Genomic DNA, 16,967 nt, shown 5'->3' with positions numbered 1-16,967 from the left:
TATATATATATATATATATATATATCTTTTCTTTCATACTATTCGCCATTTCCCGCATTAGCGAGGTAGCGTTAAGAACAGAGGACTGGGCCTTAGAGGGAATATCCTCACCTGGCCCCCTTCTCTGTTCCTTCTTTTGGAAAATTAAAAAAAAAAAAACGAGAGGGGAGGATTTCCAGCCACCCGCTCCCTTCCCTTTTAGTCGCCTTCTACGACACGCAGGGAATACGTGGGAAGTATTCTTTCTCCCCTATCCCCAGGGATAATATATATATATATATATATATATATACGTACATATACATACACAGACATATACATATATACACATGTACATATTCATACTTACTGCCTTCATCCACTCCCATTGCCAACCCACTGATACAGGAAACGGCGATCAAGTATAATAAATGAATAAATAATAAAAAACATACAAGCATGTGCATACATTAATATGCACAGTCCTACACCCACACCAAATCCCCATTTAAAAGGCCCTTAATATACATTTTATTTCCAGATAATCACAGCTGACCACTTCTGGCGCTGGGCACAAAATGTGATTCTGCAGGAAATTCGAGCTCAGAGATGGTATAACAATGAACCGCCATATGGTCTAAGAGGGTTCTTGGAAGATCGAGACAACAGGATCATGGGCTATGGAATACTACGCCAAATAAGGAGTGACCCACGTACCTGCAAGGTCATCAAACCCCTCAATCAGCTCATAAATAGCTGTTCAGGAAGGCGGGAGATTGACAGAGAGGATACAAGGAATTTCTGTGATGGATGGCCATTTGAAGAGAAATTCCCTGGTGAATGTCACTATGATGAGTTTAGGTATAGAAGTGCTGCACAGCTAGAAACGTATCCACTTCAAGGAAAGCTAGGCTCATATAGTGGCGGTGGCTATGTCATACGCTTGAATGGGCGACAAAATGATGATTTAGAGAAACTCAGGACTCTGCAAGAGATGGGATGGATTGACAAACACACACGTGCAGTGATGCTGGAGTTCTCAACCTTCAATGCTAATGTGAACCTTTTTATGACAGGCACTGTTATAGCGGAATTTAATGAAGGTGGTGGTATAACTCCGAAATGGAGGTTTGAGCCTGTCCGACTCCTGTCACACTCTGGAGGATTTGGATTCATCATATTAATTTGTGAATGTATTTTTGTCATTGCTACTTTCCTGTTTACCCTTTGGGAGTCTTGGAAAATCAAGAAAATGAAATGTGAATATTTTGCCTCATACTGGAACATTACTGAGATTTGCATCCTTGTCACATCGTACATCACCATAGGTATTTATGTTTACAGATATTTCTTGACCAAAGAGGCAATAAAAAAATTTAATAATACATGTGGCAATGGTTATGTGAGATTTGACTCTGCATTCCTTATGGATAAGATATATTTCAACCTGATAGCAATCATAGTCTTCTTCTCCACCCTCAAGCTCATAAAACTTCTCCAGTTTAACAAGAGGATGGATGTACTGGCTCTCACAATCCGTCTGTGTTGGAATGAACTCTCCGTGTTCTTCATAGCTTTTGGTATTGTTTTTTTTGCTTTCTGTTGCTTGTTTTACTTTGTATTCATTGCAGCTCTAGAAGAGTTTGCCAGATTTATAACAGCAATTGAAACAAGTTTCAAAATGATGCTGGGAAAGTTTGATTTTGAAGCAATGAATCAAGCCAATCCTCTTTCCCCAGTATTATTCTTTGTGTTTTCTGTCATGAACAGCATGATTCTCATCAATATCATGCTCACTATCATACTTAAGGCTTTCCATGAAGTAAAGATTGACCTGGAATGCAGAAAAAACAAATATGATCTCATCGATTTTGTGTGGTCTTCAGTCCGCCAAGCTCTGAACTTAGAAAAAGCTCCAAACAACACTGTGACTCCAGATGTCTTGGATATAGAACGCAAGAAAAACAGCCTAACCTACTTAAATGCAGAAGACCTGACAGACAAGGTATGTGCTGTGCTGTCAAAGTACATATATTGGTAAATAATCATGTGATTGTACTTAACAATAATATATACTCTCAAAACAGCTTGGAGGATATAGGTTTAGTATTTTATACTGTATAACAAATGGGAACACAATTTCACCAACAGTGTATTAGCACACCTAGTAATGATTTTCCCTTGGTTGGCTGTTTATCTTTCTTTCATATTTGCTCACCATTTCCCATGTTAGCAAGATGGTACTAGAAACAGGCAGAGAAGGCCTCATTCTTTTGGATCCATTATCAATTTGTCATGTGCGACACAATGAAACTACAGCCCCCTATCGAAAACCAGGTCCCACAGACTTTTTCATCGTTTCCTCTGGCTGCTTCATATGCCCTGGTTCAGTCCATTGACAGCATGTTGACCCCTGTATACCACATCATTCCAATTTACTCCATCCCTTGCACACCTTTCATCCCCTGCATGTTCAGGCCTTGAGCATTCAGAATCTTTTTCACTTCATCCTCCCATCTCACATTTGGACTTCCCTTCACCATGTTTCCACTTCTGACACTTATATATTCTTTGTCAACCTCTCCTCATTCATTCTCTCCATATGTCGAAGCCTTTTCAGTGCACCCTTATCAGCTCTCTCAGCCACACTTCCTATTTCTACACCTTTTTCTTACCCTATCATTACTTTCTCACTTTGTCAATTTTCCTCAGATGTTTAATTTCCAACATGTCCACCCTCTGTAAATTTTCATTTAGCCCATGCCTTGCATCCATGCAACATTGTTGGGACCACAGTACATTCAAGCACACCTATTTTGCCCTTCCAAATAGCAACCTTTCTTTCTACACATTCCTTAATGCTCCCAGAACTTTTGCTCCCTCACCCACTCAGTGACACATCCGTTTCCATGGCTCATTCACTGCCATGTCCATTCCCGGAATTTGAAACACACCTTTCCCTCCATGTTTTCTCCATTCAAACTCACCTCAGCTGACTTGTCTCTCTGCTTTACCAAACCATTAACCTTACTGTTGTTCAGCATTACTCTCAACTTTTCCTTTCACACATACACTACCAAACTCAGACACCAACTTCTACATTTATTAACTCAAATCTGCCACTAGTGCTGTGTCAACAATTAACTCACTTTGGCCCCAATCTCACCTCCTGCAGTCTGCATATTTACCCCTTTCATCAAGACCTTTGTATTCACTTCTCTCACCACCCCAATCCGTAAATAAATCAAGCAGCCATGGTGACTTTATACACCTCTGCTGCAGACCTACCATCACGTAGAACCACTCACCCATCCACTCTACCTATTCACACACATGCATTACTCTCTTGATAAAAACTACTCACTGCTTCTAATAGCTTTCCTCCCATCCCATAGATTCATAACAACTTCCAGAAATCATTTCTATCAGCTCTATCATGTGCTTTCTTCAGATCGATAACTGCCACATACAAACAGATTTTAGACATGCAGATTTCATTGGTCTTCACACTGCTCTTGACAGGCATGCCTGGGATGATGTTAATGAAAATGATAATATCATAGCTTGGATAATATTCAGTAATACTTTCAAAGTAGGTGTGAACATATGTGCCAGTGTGTGTAATGAGAGAGAAATGTTTCAGAAGAAAGCCATAGTGGTGGAGCAACAACATAAAGAAGTGTTTACTTTCTAAGGAAGTAGTACATAAGAAAAACATAGAGACAAATAACTATTAAGACAGGGTAAATTACACAAATCTGTATAGAGAAACTAAAAGACATGCATCAGAGCAGACATCACTGTGAAGTGTATATTGCTTAAGATAGCACAAGAAACCCTAAAGAGTTTTATAGTTATGTTAGAAAGTAAGAGCATCATTACTCAATCATTTTGGCCATTAATTACAGAAACTGGTGACTTGCTTCAGGACATTGAAGCCATGGCCATGATTTTCACAAATTTTTTCACATTTGTATTTACAATTGATACAACTCATGTTCTAAATTCAGCTCCATTGCTAAGAGAGGAAAATATTTTGCAACATTATATTCATTTTTATTTATTATGCTTGGTCGCTGTCTCCCACGTTGGTGAGGCAGCGCAAGGAAACAGATGAAAGAATGGCCCAACCCACCCACATACACATGTATATACATTCCTATGAGTCCACGGGGAAAGTGAAACAGGAAAAGTTCCCAAGTGCACTTTCGTGTAATAATCACATCATCGGGGAGACACAAGAGAGAAATATAACAGCCAGTTGATATACATCAAAGAGACGAAGCTAGGACGCCATTTGGTTTACCAAATGGCATCCTAGCTTCGTCTCTTTGATGTATATCAACTGACTGTTATATTTCTCTCTTGTGTCTCCCCTGGTGATGTGATTATTACACGAAAGTGCACTTGGGAACTTTTTGTGTTTCATTTTCCCCGTGGACTCATAGGAATATCTTGATCACGCACAAAATTGTGATCCTTTCCAACATGTATATACATAAACATAATGAAATAAAAGATGATATATAGTCAGTGCTGAATGGAATGAGAGGAAATAAAACAGTAGACCTGGATAAGTTTTATCCAAGGATACTGAGAGGCAAAAAATGAGATAGTTAAGCCCTTGGCTACTCTTTTCAGTGAGTTGCTTAATACAGTACGTATTCCACAGGAATGGAAATTTGCTAATGTAACACAATATTCAAAAAAGGTAATAAGTCACCACCCAGTAATTATTGTCCAATTAGCTTAACATCTGTAGTTGGTAAACTAATGGAAACCGTCATTCACAGTAAGATTGTAGATCTTATGGTTTTTGACGGAATTGGTCATGTTTGACAAACCTGCTTGATTTCTTTTATGAAATAATCAAATAGTATGATGAAAGTCAAGAGGTTAATGTCATCTTTTTAGATTTTTAAAAAGTATTTGATAAAGTTTTACATCAAAAGTTAATAAGAAAAGTTAGTCCATATGGTATACAAATGGTTGTACTTTAAGGGTTAAGAAAGTGGCTGACTTGCCATGAACAAATAGTAGTGATTACAAATTAAGCCTCTGAATGGATAAATGTAACAAGTAGTGTGCTGCTGGGATCAGTCAGGGACCAGATCAATTTCTTGTACATATTAATGATATTGACAATGGGCTGCATTGTAAGGTATCATAATTCGCAGATGATACTAAGCTGGGAAATAAATCTACAAGAGAAACTGAACATCTACTGACATAGACAAACTAATCGACTAGGATGATTGGTGGCACTTGTATTTTGTTGTTGATGAGATCAACAGTTTTACCTGTCGGTAGTGAAAATGAAAACTCAATCTATAATATGAATTCTATTGAGCCACAAAGGATGAATGAGGGAAAGGACTTTAGATAATCAGTGGTGACATAAAACCAAGTGAATAGTGCATAGAAGCAGTTTAAAAAGGCAAACAAAATTCTTGGATTCATTAGTAGGGCTTTTGAATTTAAGTTTCAGGAATTATTCTCACTCTTTACAGCTCCCTGGTGCATCCTTATCTGGAATGTTGTGTCCAGTTTTGGTTACCCTACTTGAGGAAAGATATAGATGGAATGGCGGGAGTACAGAAGCAAGCTACCAAGATGATTCCCAGCCTGAAAAACTAAATCTAAGAGAGCTGAATAGAACAACTGAATTTACTCAGGATAAATGGTGGTAATATTACCAATGAGGTTAGGCGGTACTGCTACTGCAGTACAGGCTAAAAAGTTGGAAAACAGAATTTAAATTACAGTGCCTTAAGGGGATACTCTAGTTTTCTGGAATATTGAAGTCTCATCATGTCTTCTTGTGGTGATCTCATCATTACACCCTTTAGAATGGAACAGAAGAGGGAGGCATAGCCCAGCTCCATCAGAGCAATAGTAGTTTTTTGAAACAAACATGATTTTTCTAAACAAGCAAACACATGAGGTGTGCAGGGACTATAGTTTTTTTGGACAATTTGAGAGCCTCTCCACCTCTGAGAAACACTTTGCTGGAGTTTCCATTTGCCAGTGGCCTGTCGAGGGTGAGGCACAAAAGGCTACAAAGTGGCACTGGAGTCTTCTAGTTATGTCGGGGAGTAAAAGAGATGAACACTTAAGGGTGATGGCTTTAAATGCAAATGGGATGACTACTGAGAATGAAAGGAGGGAGCATGTGGAGAACTTTTGAATTTATAATTTGTTGTGCTAGGAATTAGGGATACCCATATCCTTGGGCAGGATGTATGGATTGAAAATGGAAATGATGAATACAAGTTATGGGAGTTATGCAGAGGAGGGTGGATGTGTTGGAAATGAGATGTTTGAGGACAATATGTGGTGTGAGGTGGTTTGATCGAGTAAGTAATGAAAGAGTAAGAGAGATGTGTGGTAATAAAAAGAGTGTACATAATTCATACTTGCTGCCTTTATTTATTCCTGTCGCCACCCGACCAGACATGAAAAGACAACCCCTCCCCCCGAATGTGCACAAGGTAGCGCTAGGAAAAGACAACAAAGGCCACATTGGTTCACACTCAGTCTCTAGCTGTCATGTATAATGCACTGAAACCACAACTTCCTTTCCACATCCAGGCCCCACAAAACTTTCCATGGTTTACCCCAGACGCTGCACATGCCCTGGTTCAATCCATTGACAGCACGTCGACCCTGGTATACCACACCATTCCAATTCACTCTATTCCTTGCACGCCTTTCACCCTCCTGCATGTTCAGGCCCCAATTGCTCAAAATCTTTTTCACTCCATCTTTCCACCTCCAATTTGGTCTCCCACTTCTTCTTCCCTCCATTTCTGACATATATATCCTCTTGGTCAATCTTTCCTCACTCATTTTCTCCATGTGTCCTAACCATTTCAACACTCCCTCTTCTGCCCTCTCAACCACACTCTTTTTATTACTCACATCTCTCTTACCCTTTCATTACTTACTTGATCAAACCACCTCACATCACATATTGTCCTCAAACAGTTCATTTCCAATGCATCCACCCTCCTCCATACAACCCTATCTATAGCTCATGCCTCACAACCATATAACATTGTTGGAACCACTGTTCCTTCAAACATACCCATTTTTGCTCTCTGAGATAACATTCTTGCCTTCCACACTTTCTTCAACGCTCCCAGAATCTTTGTCCCCTCCCCCACCCTGTGACTCTTCCACTTCCATGGTTCCATCAGCTAGTAAGTCCATTTCCAGATATCTAAAACACTTCACTTCCTCCAGTTTTTCTCCATTCACACTTACCTCCCAATTAACTTGTCCCTCAACCCTTCTGAACCTAATAAGGTTGTGTTGGAAATGAGATGTTTGAGGACAATATGTGGTGTAGATGTGCTCATTTTGAACTGGCATCTATGTCCTCTATGAAAGTTCCTTTTGGTGGCTCAGTGCAGATTGGATAACCACTTAGACCAGGATGCATCAATAGCTTTTTTACAGCCAACTTTAATGACTAAAGTGTTTGAGATGTGCAAAAATCCACTGGAAATTACTAGCCAAGAGCTATCCAGATAGTTAAGAGAATGGTGCATGCAAGTCAGTTGCCAAAATCTTGGGCACCTCCTATGTAGATATTCTGAAAGAATCTTTATATCTATAAGTTTGATCCTTAGCAGCTTTAATGGAGCCACATTAATTAAGGTTTTGGCACTGATTTGCTCAATATACTTTTTGGATGTTGAATAAAACTTTAAGTTGGGTCCAAACCCTTGTACAAGATAATTTGTTTGATTATGCAAAGGAATTTAAACAGTAAGTAGCCAATGGGCCACTTAGAGGTTGTTTATGATTTGGAAGAAGTCAGAACCTAAAAGATTACTCTGGTAGATGTAGAAAAGCATACAGATATTTCAAGGAGAAAACTTGCCCACTTTTCATGTAACTAAGAAGGTGCAAATAATAATATTAATTATTGACTTGAAATACTTTTCAAGTTTGTTCTTAAATGCGTCTATGGTACTGCTTTCAGTCACTCTAATTGGTAATTTAAAATCCTGTTAAAGAAAAATTGCTTTGCCTCATTCAAGGTAAAATATTTGCCCATGATTTTGTATTTGTTACTATGAGTTTTTGGAGAAAGTGTTGCATTTCCTGCATGATTGGAGATTTTACATTAATCCAATATTGTTATGGGTGGCCATCAGGAATAGGGTCAGTGAGTTACATTCTCATTACCAACTCTTTGGATAGAATAGATTTCTTATGTTTTCCATTATTTCATAAATTTCTGGCTAATAATGAAACTCTTTTAATTAAGAGATAAGTTTTCAGAGTGAAAGTATAAAAGCTTTCTTTGGTGACACACACTGAATGTTTTGCCTAGTTTTTTGCATTACAGATATTACATTAATCCATTCTTGTTATGGGTGGCCATCTGGAATAGGGCCAATGAGTTACATTCTCATTACCAACTCTTTGGACAGAATAGATTTCTTATGTTCTCCATTATTTCATAATTTTTTGGCTAATAATGAAACCCTTTTGATTAAGAGATAGGTTTTCAGAGTGAAAGCAGAAAAGCTTTCTTTGGTGACACACACTGAATGTTTTGCCTAGTTTTTTGCATTACCCATACTTAACATTAAGTACTTTTAAGAATCTTATTCCATGATCAAGGGTAAGAATTTCATGACTGGTTTCGTCAAGTTAGCCTAGCTTAGGAGAACACATAATCACCAATCAGGACTTTCAAGTACAGGCTAGTTTAGAACACAAGATTCCCAATCAGAACTTCCAGTAGAGTGCATAACTGAAGAGTATCTCTCAATTGAGACTTGTTGCTCACATCTTGCAAGATAATCAGATGATAGTGATACAAAAGGACTCCTGCTAATGACATATCTTATTGTAAAACTGTGTAGCTACTGGAAGATAGAAGTGTGCTAAGACCTCAGGAAGAAGTCTCCAAGACAGTCCTCTTCAGAAGGGTATTAATTTGGGGAAATTTGTCCCTTGTTTGGGTAATCTTTTTAAACAGATCCTTCACAAAGATCATTGGAAGGTGACCTAACCTCCATGGATAGTAGGAAGGGTGATGGATGAAGACAAGTGGGAATCCTCGCAAAAAGAAGGATTCAAGATAATGAAAAGTATATTAATGTTACACTATTTGCAGGCCCTACCCCTATCGGCCTAATAATTTTCCTCCTTGGAGGTTAAGTCACCATCCAATGATCTTTATGATTTGAAATTAATGAGCCCATGGCAACATGCTAGAGGGATTTCAGAGGTGTAATGTCATACCAGGTGGTTATGGCATAATAATAGATTATAGCATTATTTTCAAGACAGTTTTTGGAGACTGCCCTCAGGATTATTTATAGTTATGCTTTATGTGTATGTCATGTTGACATAAATGGTCATGTCTTCCTATCCCTTGCCAGGGTAATCCAACAGCCTTTTACAAGATCACTGAATAGGGTGGGTAAGGAGTTTACATTAAAAACTTGTTTTTGATGAAGAAATTAACAGTGAGAAAGTGGTCCAAGTGAGAGATGAGGAGATACAAAATAGTTAAAAAGCAGTGATTTTCTTTTATGCTGATGTGGACAGAATTGACATTCTTTTCATAAAGAGCGAGATCATGAATATGATAAAAGAGATTTTAGTGTAAAGAAATGAGTGGGTGTGGTACAGTGGATGATCAAAGACTATATATTTGGGTCAAAGAATTCATGGGTGAAAAATGTGTTGTAGAAAATATATGGAAAAATTGCAAATGTAAGCTATGGAGAATGTTTTGCAAGGGTCATCCCAATTTTTCTCACCCACTGTATAGACATAGATTGTGTAATGGATAGACTGACAGGTAAAGAGACACCTTGACTCTTATTTTTGAGTTAGGGGTTAGTAGATGTGGCATAATGGTGCTCATATGTCATATTTAGTACACCAAGATCCTCAATATTAGTTTCAGCTACTGAGAGGAATGGAAGGTACCTACCATGGTTTAGCTGATGCTTGTCAAATGATTTTTTTACCTGTGTATTGACTGTGGAACATTTATTCCATCAAATATAACAGGGTTATACCAATTCATCAAAACTAGAGAACTGATAGGAATAATTCTATTGTATACACATCTTGGGCTTCTTGGTATATCATAAAGCATTGCTAAGCCACAATGGTGTTATTACCTAGTTCTCTTTTAATTTTACCATTTCAGGTGAGTGAGTTGATGACTTACGTCAATGATGTTTACTTTGATGGCCTCCTAAACCTGAATGATCCTGAAGCATTAAAGCATATAATGTGAGGAACCATACCTTCGGCCCCCCACCAAATTACATACAGGTTCACTGCATGTGCGGACCTCAATGCTGTCATCTCTAGTAATTGATTTTCATGATAATAATGTAATGTTCTTTGCCATGTTGCTAATCCTTGACTGTAACTATGTCTGCATAGTCTTGATTTTAATATTAGTAGAGTGATTCATGTCTTATGAATGTTTTCTCATCGTAGTAATAGCTGTTTATTGTGTATTAAAGATAACAAGTAGAGGATGTAGCCAACTTCTAACATTACACTAACCATGTAGATTTAGTTCCTTTCACCAGAATCATTGCTTATCTATCACAGATTTAAAAAAAAATATTTACAGTTGGCTCAACAAATCTTTTAGATGGTTATTTTGTGTAGGTTTTACACAAGTCGGATAGTCCAGTTAGAATTTAGTATTCTATGAAAGTTAAATAGATTTTTTGTCGTACTTGATTTTCATTGCAACATCACATTCAAGATACCAGAATTATTCTTTTGTTTCTCCTTTCTAGAAAAGAGAAAAATGGAAAAGTATTGTTTTACTTAACTTCAAAAAGCAATGAATTTAATTTGGAAGCTTTTAAAAGATAATTATGAATTTATCAAAAAATTTGTTAAAAGTCTGACAAAAAAAATTATATGCAACTTTAACTGAATATTCAGTTGTATCATTATTGTAACGAACACTATAGTTTAGCGAAACTAAATCTTAAGGAAGATTTTGGCCACCATAGATTTCAGCATAATCGCTGAAATGTATTGTTCACAGCACTTTGGATCTGCTTACTTCTTATGTCAGTAACTATCAATAGGTTTTTGAGTAACTCATAAACATAATATTCCTTCAGTGTGATGCATATGATAAGTATAAGAACATTTAGCTGCATAAGGAACTTTCTGTAGATAGGGATAAAGGACACTGGAATCCCTTGAATACAGACTGCTCAAGGCCAGATTTTGCTGAGACTGTTTTACATTTGGCTTTCAGCAAACTTGTTACGAATGTATATGCATATCTGGTCTCCATGTCTTTCAAGACATCTTTCCCAATGAATGAAATTACAAGGGTGGCTTCAGAGCTTCTTAAGTTTATTGTAGATTTCAATTTTGATTAAGTTACTTTCAGCATGATACATGAGGATGGATGGTACATATATCACTCAACATAGAGAGCTCCCTACATTGCTCATGATTATGTCACATGTTTGATGAATAACTCAGTTATAATTTATTTATGTTTTCAATTATTTCTTTGTTGACAAAACTGATTTTATTGATGAGAATATTCTTCCAGTCAAGTTCAGATATATTTGTTTGAGTTTCAGTAGTTGCAGTGCAGAGTACATCAGCCTTGGCATGATGTATCAGATACAGTTCACATATCCAATAAATTGAGACCTAAGAATAGCTGGGGTTTTATTTGGTCGTGGTGCCGCTAAGAACTCAACATTTTACAGTCCGCATAAGTCTGGACTTGTAAGGGGATCAGTCATATGAATGTAACATTCAGAGTGTAATAATAATATTAAAAAAAGAGACCTAAGTGTTATTATACTTTTTTGATATATAAGTAAGAGGTAGATTAGAAGTGTTTTTTGTGATTATCCAGAATGTTGCAAAAATTTAATTATGATATTGGATGGCTGATTTACAATATAATATCTGTGATTATAATACCACTTAATGAATTATTGGAAAATGTCGATAATTATAATGCTGATAGGAAGATTTCCAGGCTAATACCTGCACTGTATGGTGTTAAGTTATTATGAAGAAAAAACATAAGCTCTCGTCACCAGCCCAGAATGATTTTGATTTTGTTTAATGCTGCAAAAAGATTAATACACATAAAAACAAGCATACCGACATACATATGAATAAAAATGAATATGGTATTAAGTAGATACTAATGGGCAAATCTTGAACAACTGAAAAGACGTGCATCATATATTTATTATTTATGATAACCCCAGGACCAATTTTTATGAAGAGTTCTGGTGTTACCAAGGACTTTTCTGTAGGCTTCTTTGGCTTAAGGGTGCAATACTTCCAAGGAAATGTACAGTCCTGTGAAGTGATAAGTTGTTTCATGAAACTGTACTCCCAGTATTACAGCCTTGCTTAAAGTGACTTTTTACTTGCAGTGTAACTGGCAGAGCCCAGTAACACCAAACACTCAGTATGAAGTTATAAACAAATGTCAGTTCCTAAGCATACATCATTTCTAATGATGAATCATCCTTGGTAGCTTCATTCGGCTTTGGGTTCTGTGCACTGTACTTATCTTGAGAGTGGATGTGAGCAAATGAGGTCATTGTTTCGTATGTTCCTAGCAATACATTGTTAAAGCAAGAAATTACAAATGTGTAAAAAGAAATTTTTTGAGACATTGAATTACACCTGATTTGAGCAACAAAGTTGGGGGGGGGGGGGGGATGCTATTTCATGTGTGGCAGGGTGGCAATGGGAATGGATGAAGGCAGCAAGTAAGAATATGTGCATGTGTATATATGTATATGTCTGTGTATGTATATGTTATGTATACAATGTAATGTATATGTATATAAATGTGCGTGTGTGGGCGTTCATGTACATACATGTGTATGTGGGTGGGTTAGGCCATTCCTCATCTGTTTCTTTGCACTACCTTGCTAACGTGGGATATGGCGATTAAGTAGAATATAATATAACATAATACATGTGGCCTTTGTTGTCTTTTCTTAGCGATACCTTGCGCGCAAGCGGGGGGAGGGGGTTGTCATTTCATGTGTGGCGGGGTGGCGACAGGGATGTATATATATGTGCGTATGTGGGCGTTCATGTACATACATGTGTATGTGGGTGGGTTAGGCCATTCCTCATCTGTTTCTTTGCACTACCTTGCTAACGTGGGATATGGCGATTAAGTAGAATATGATATAACATAATATATGTGGCCTTTGTTGTCTTTTCTTAGCGCTACCTTGCGCGCGTGCGGGGGGAGGGGGTTGTCATTTCATGTGTGGCGGGGTGGCGACAGGGATGAATAAAGGCAACAAGTATGAATTATGTGCTTGTGTATATATGTATATGTCTGTGTATGCATATATATGTATAAGTTGAAATGTATAGGTATGTATGTGTGCGTTTTGTGGATGTGTATGTATATACATGTGCATGTGGGTGGGTTGGGCCATTCTTTCATCTGTTTCCTTGCGCTACCTCACTAACGCAGGAGACAGTGATAAAAGTATAATAAATATATAATGAATATATATATTTTCTGTAGAGGTTTTCAGAAAAGAAGAGAGAATGTTGGGGTGAAGAGAGTGGTGAGAGTAAGTGAGCTTGGGAAGGAGACTTGTGCAGAATGGAAAAAGGTGAGAGCAAAGGACGTAAGGGGAGTGGGGGAGTAATGGGATGTATTTAGGAAAGCAGTGATGGCTTGCGCAAAAGATGCTTGTGGCATGAGAAGCGTGGGAGGTGGGCAGATTAGAAAGGGTAGTGAGTGGTGGGATGAAGTAAGATTATTAGTGAAAGAGAAGAGAGAGGCATTTGGATAATTCTTGCAGGGAAATAGTGCAAATGACTGGGAAATATATAAAAGAGAACGGCAGGAAGTCAAGAGAAAGGTGCAAGAGGTGAAAAAGAGGGCAAATGAGAGTTGGGGTGAGAGTATCATTAAATTTTAAGGAGAATAAGATGTCTTGCGTAAGACAAGAGAACAAATGGAAACATCTGTGAAGGGGGCTAATGGGGAGGTAATAACAAGTAGTAGTGATGTGAGAAGGAGATGGAGTGAGTGTTTTGAAGGTTTGTTGAATGTGTTAGATGATAGAGTGGCAGATATAGAGTGTTTTGGTTGAGGTGGTGTGCGAAGTGAGAGGGTTAGTGAGAATGATTTGGTAAACAGAGAAGAGGTAGGGAAAGCTATGCGGAAGATGCAAGCCAGCAAGGCGGAAAGTTTCGATGGTATTGCAGTGGAATTTACCAAAAAAGGGGGTGACTGTGTTGTTGACTGGTTGGTAAGGATTGCATGCATAGTGCCACTGTACAAAGGCAAAGGGGATAAAGTTGAGTGCTCAAATTACAGAGGTATAAGTTTGTTGAGTTTTCGTGGGAAATTATATGGGAGGGTATTGATTGAGAGGATGAAGGCATGTACAGAGCATCAGATTGGGGAAGAGCAGTGTGGTTACAGAAGTGGTAGAGGATGTGTGGATCAGGTGTTTGCTCTGAAGAATGTATGTGAGAAATACTTAGAAAAACAAATGGATTTGTATGTAGCATTTATGGATCTGGAGAAGTGATTGGTTCTCAGTGAATGTCGGTTTGTGGCAGGGGTGCACGATGTCTCCATGGTTGTTTAATTTGTTTATGGATGGGGTTGTTGGGAGGTGAATGCAAGAGTTTTGGAGAGAGGGACAAGTATGCAGTCTGTTGTGGATGAGAGGGGTTGGAAAGCGAGGCAGTTGTTGTTCGCTGATGATACAGCACTGGTGGCTGATTCGGGTGCGAAACTGCTCAAGTTAGTGACTGAGTTTGGTAAAGTGTGTGAAAGAAGAAAGCTGAGAGTAAATGTGAATAAGAGCAAGGTTTTTTGGAACAGCAGGGTTGAGGAACAAGTTAATATGGAGGTAAGTTTGAATGGAGAAAAACTCTTATCCCTGGGGATAGGGGAGAAAGAATACTTCCCACGTATTCCCTGCGTGTCGTAGAAGGCGACTAAAAGGGGAGGGAGCGGGTGGCTGGAAATCCTCCCCTTTCTTGTTTTTTTTTTAATTTTCCAAAAGAAGCAACAGAGAAGGGGGTCAGGTGAGGATATTCCCTCTAAGGCCCAGTTCTCTGTTCTTAACGCTACCTCGCTAACGCGGGAAATGGCAAATAGTATGAAAAAAAAAAAAAAGATATGTGGGAGTGGATTTGGCAGGGGATGTAACCATGGAGGCGGTAGTGAGTCACAGGGTGGGGGAGGGGCCAAAAGTTCTGGGAGTATTGAAAAATATGTGGAAGGCGAGAACATCATCTCAGAAAGCAAAAATGGATATGTTTGAAGGATTAGTGGTTCCAGCAAGGTTTATGGTTGCGAGGCATGGGCTATAGATAGGGTTGTGCGCAGGAGGGTGGATGTGTTGGAAATGAGATGTTTGAGGACAATATGTGGTGTGAGGTGGTTTGATCGATTAAGTAATGAAAGGGTAAGAGAGATGTGTGGTAATGAAAAGAGTATGGTTGAGAGAGCAGAAGAGTGTGTATCGAAATGGTTTGGTCACATGGAGAGAATGAGTGAGGTAAGATTGATAAAGAGGATATGTGTGTCAGAGGTGGAGGGAACAAGAAGAAATGGGAGACCAAATTGGAGGTGGAAGGATGGAGTGAAAAAAAATTTGAGCGATCAGGGCCAGAACATGCAGGAGGCTGAAAGGCATGCAAAGAATAGAGTGAATTGGAACGATGTGGTATAACGGGGTCGACATGCTATCAATGGATTGAACCAGGGCTTGTGAAGCTTCTAGGGTAAACCATGGAAAGTTTTGTAGGGCCTGGATATGGAAAGGGAGCTGTGGTTTCGGTGCATTATACATGACGGCTATAGAGTGAGTGTGAACAATATATATATTGTTGTGGGAGTATGTGATAGAGTGTAAGAAAGTAAATTCTAGATTGATATGGGTAAAACTGAAAGTTGATGGAGAGAGATGGGTGATTATTGGTGCATATGCACCTGGGCATGAGAAGAAAGATCATGAGAGGCAAGTGTTTTGGGAGCAGCTGAATGAGTGTGTTCGTGGTTTTGGTGCACAAGACCGGGTTATAGTGATGGGTGATTTGAGTGCAAAGGTGAGTAATGTGGCAGTTGAGGGAATAATTGGTATACATGGGGTGTTCAGTGTTGTAAATGGAAATGGTGAAGAGCTTGTAGATTTATGTGCTGAAAAAGGACTGATGATTGGGAATACCTGGTTTAAAAAGCGAGATATACATTAGTATACGTATGTAAGTAGGAGAGATGGCCAGAGAGCGTTATTGGATTACGTGTTAATTGATAGGCGCGCAAAAGAGAGACTTTTCGATGTTAATGTGCTGAGAGGTGCAACTGGAGGGATGTCTTATCATTATCTTGTGGAGGCGAAGGTGAAGATTTGTAGGGTTTTCAGAAAAGAAGAGAGAATGTTGGGGTGAAGAGAGTGGTGAGAGTAAGTGAGCTTGGGAAGGAGACTTGTGTGAGGAAGTACCAGGAGAGACTGAGTACAGAATGGAAAAAGGTGAGAACAATGGAAGTAAGGGGAGTGGGGGAGGAATGGGATGTATTTAGGGAAGCAGTGATGGCTTGCGCAAAAGATGCTTGTGGCATGAGAAGCATGGGAGGTGGGTTGATTAGAAAGGGTAGTGAGTGGTGGGATGAAGGAGTAAGATTATTAGTGAAAGAGAAGAGAGAGGCATTTGGACGATTTTTGCAGGGAAAAAATGCAAATGAGTGGGAGATGTATAAAAGAAAGAGGCAGGAGGTCAAGAGAAAGGTGCAAGAGGTGAAAAAGAGGGCAAATGAGAGTTGGGGTGAAAGGGTATCATTAGATTTTAGGAAGAATAAAAAGATGTTTTGGAAGGAGGTAAATAGAGTGCGTAAGACAAGGAAGCAAATGGGAACTTCAGTGAAGGGGGCTAATGGGGAGGTGATAACAAGTAGTGGTGATGTGAGAAGGAGATGGAGTGAGTATTTTGAA

At 38.7% G+C, this 16,967-nt stretch overlaps 1 protein-coding gene across 1 annotated transcript in view; it reads left to right on the top strand.

Moving 5' to 3' along the window:
• LOC139747270 (polycystin family receptor for egg jelly-like) overlaps positions 1–11,799 on the top strand; it is a 113,256-nt gene extending 101,457 nt beyond the window's left edge. The window contains exons 14-18 of the mRNA XM_071659366.1: positions 521–1,984; positions 5,490–5,665; positions 8,145–8,151; positions 8,862–8,927; positions 10,166–11,799. Of these exons, the coding sequence (XP_071515467.1) occupies positions 521–1,984; positions 5,490–5,665; positions 8,145–8,151; positions 8,862–8,927; positions 10,166–10,255 (1,803 nt within the window). The 3' untranslated portion in view covers positions 10,256–11,799. The remainder of the gene's footprint in view (positions 1–520; positions 1,985–5,489; positions 5,666–8,144; positions 8,152–8,861; positions 8,928–10,165) is intronic.
• The last annotated feature ends 5,168 nt before the right edge of the window (positions 11,800–16,967 follow it).

The sequence above is a fragment of the Panulirus ornatus genome, chromosome 68 (assembly GCF_036320965.1).
Source record: "Panulirus ornatus isolate Po-2019 chromosome 68, ASM3632096v1, whole genome shotgun sequence".
Taxonomy (NCBI): Eukaryota; Metazoa; Arthropoda; class Malacostraca; order Decapoda; family Palinuridae; genus Panulirus; species Panulirus ornatus.
Note: the sequence above shows the minus strand (reverse complement) of the source record. Positions and strands in the feature narration are given on the sequence as shown.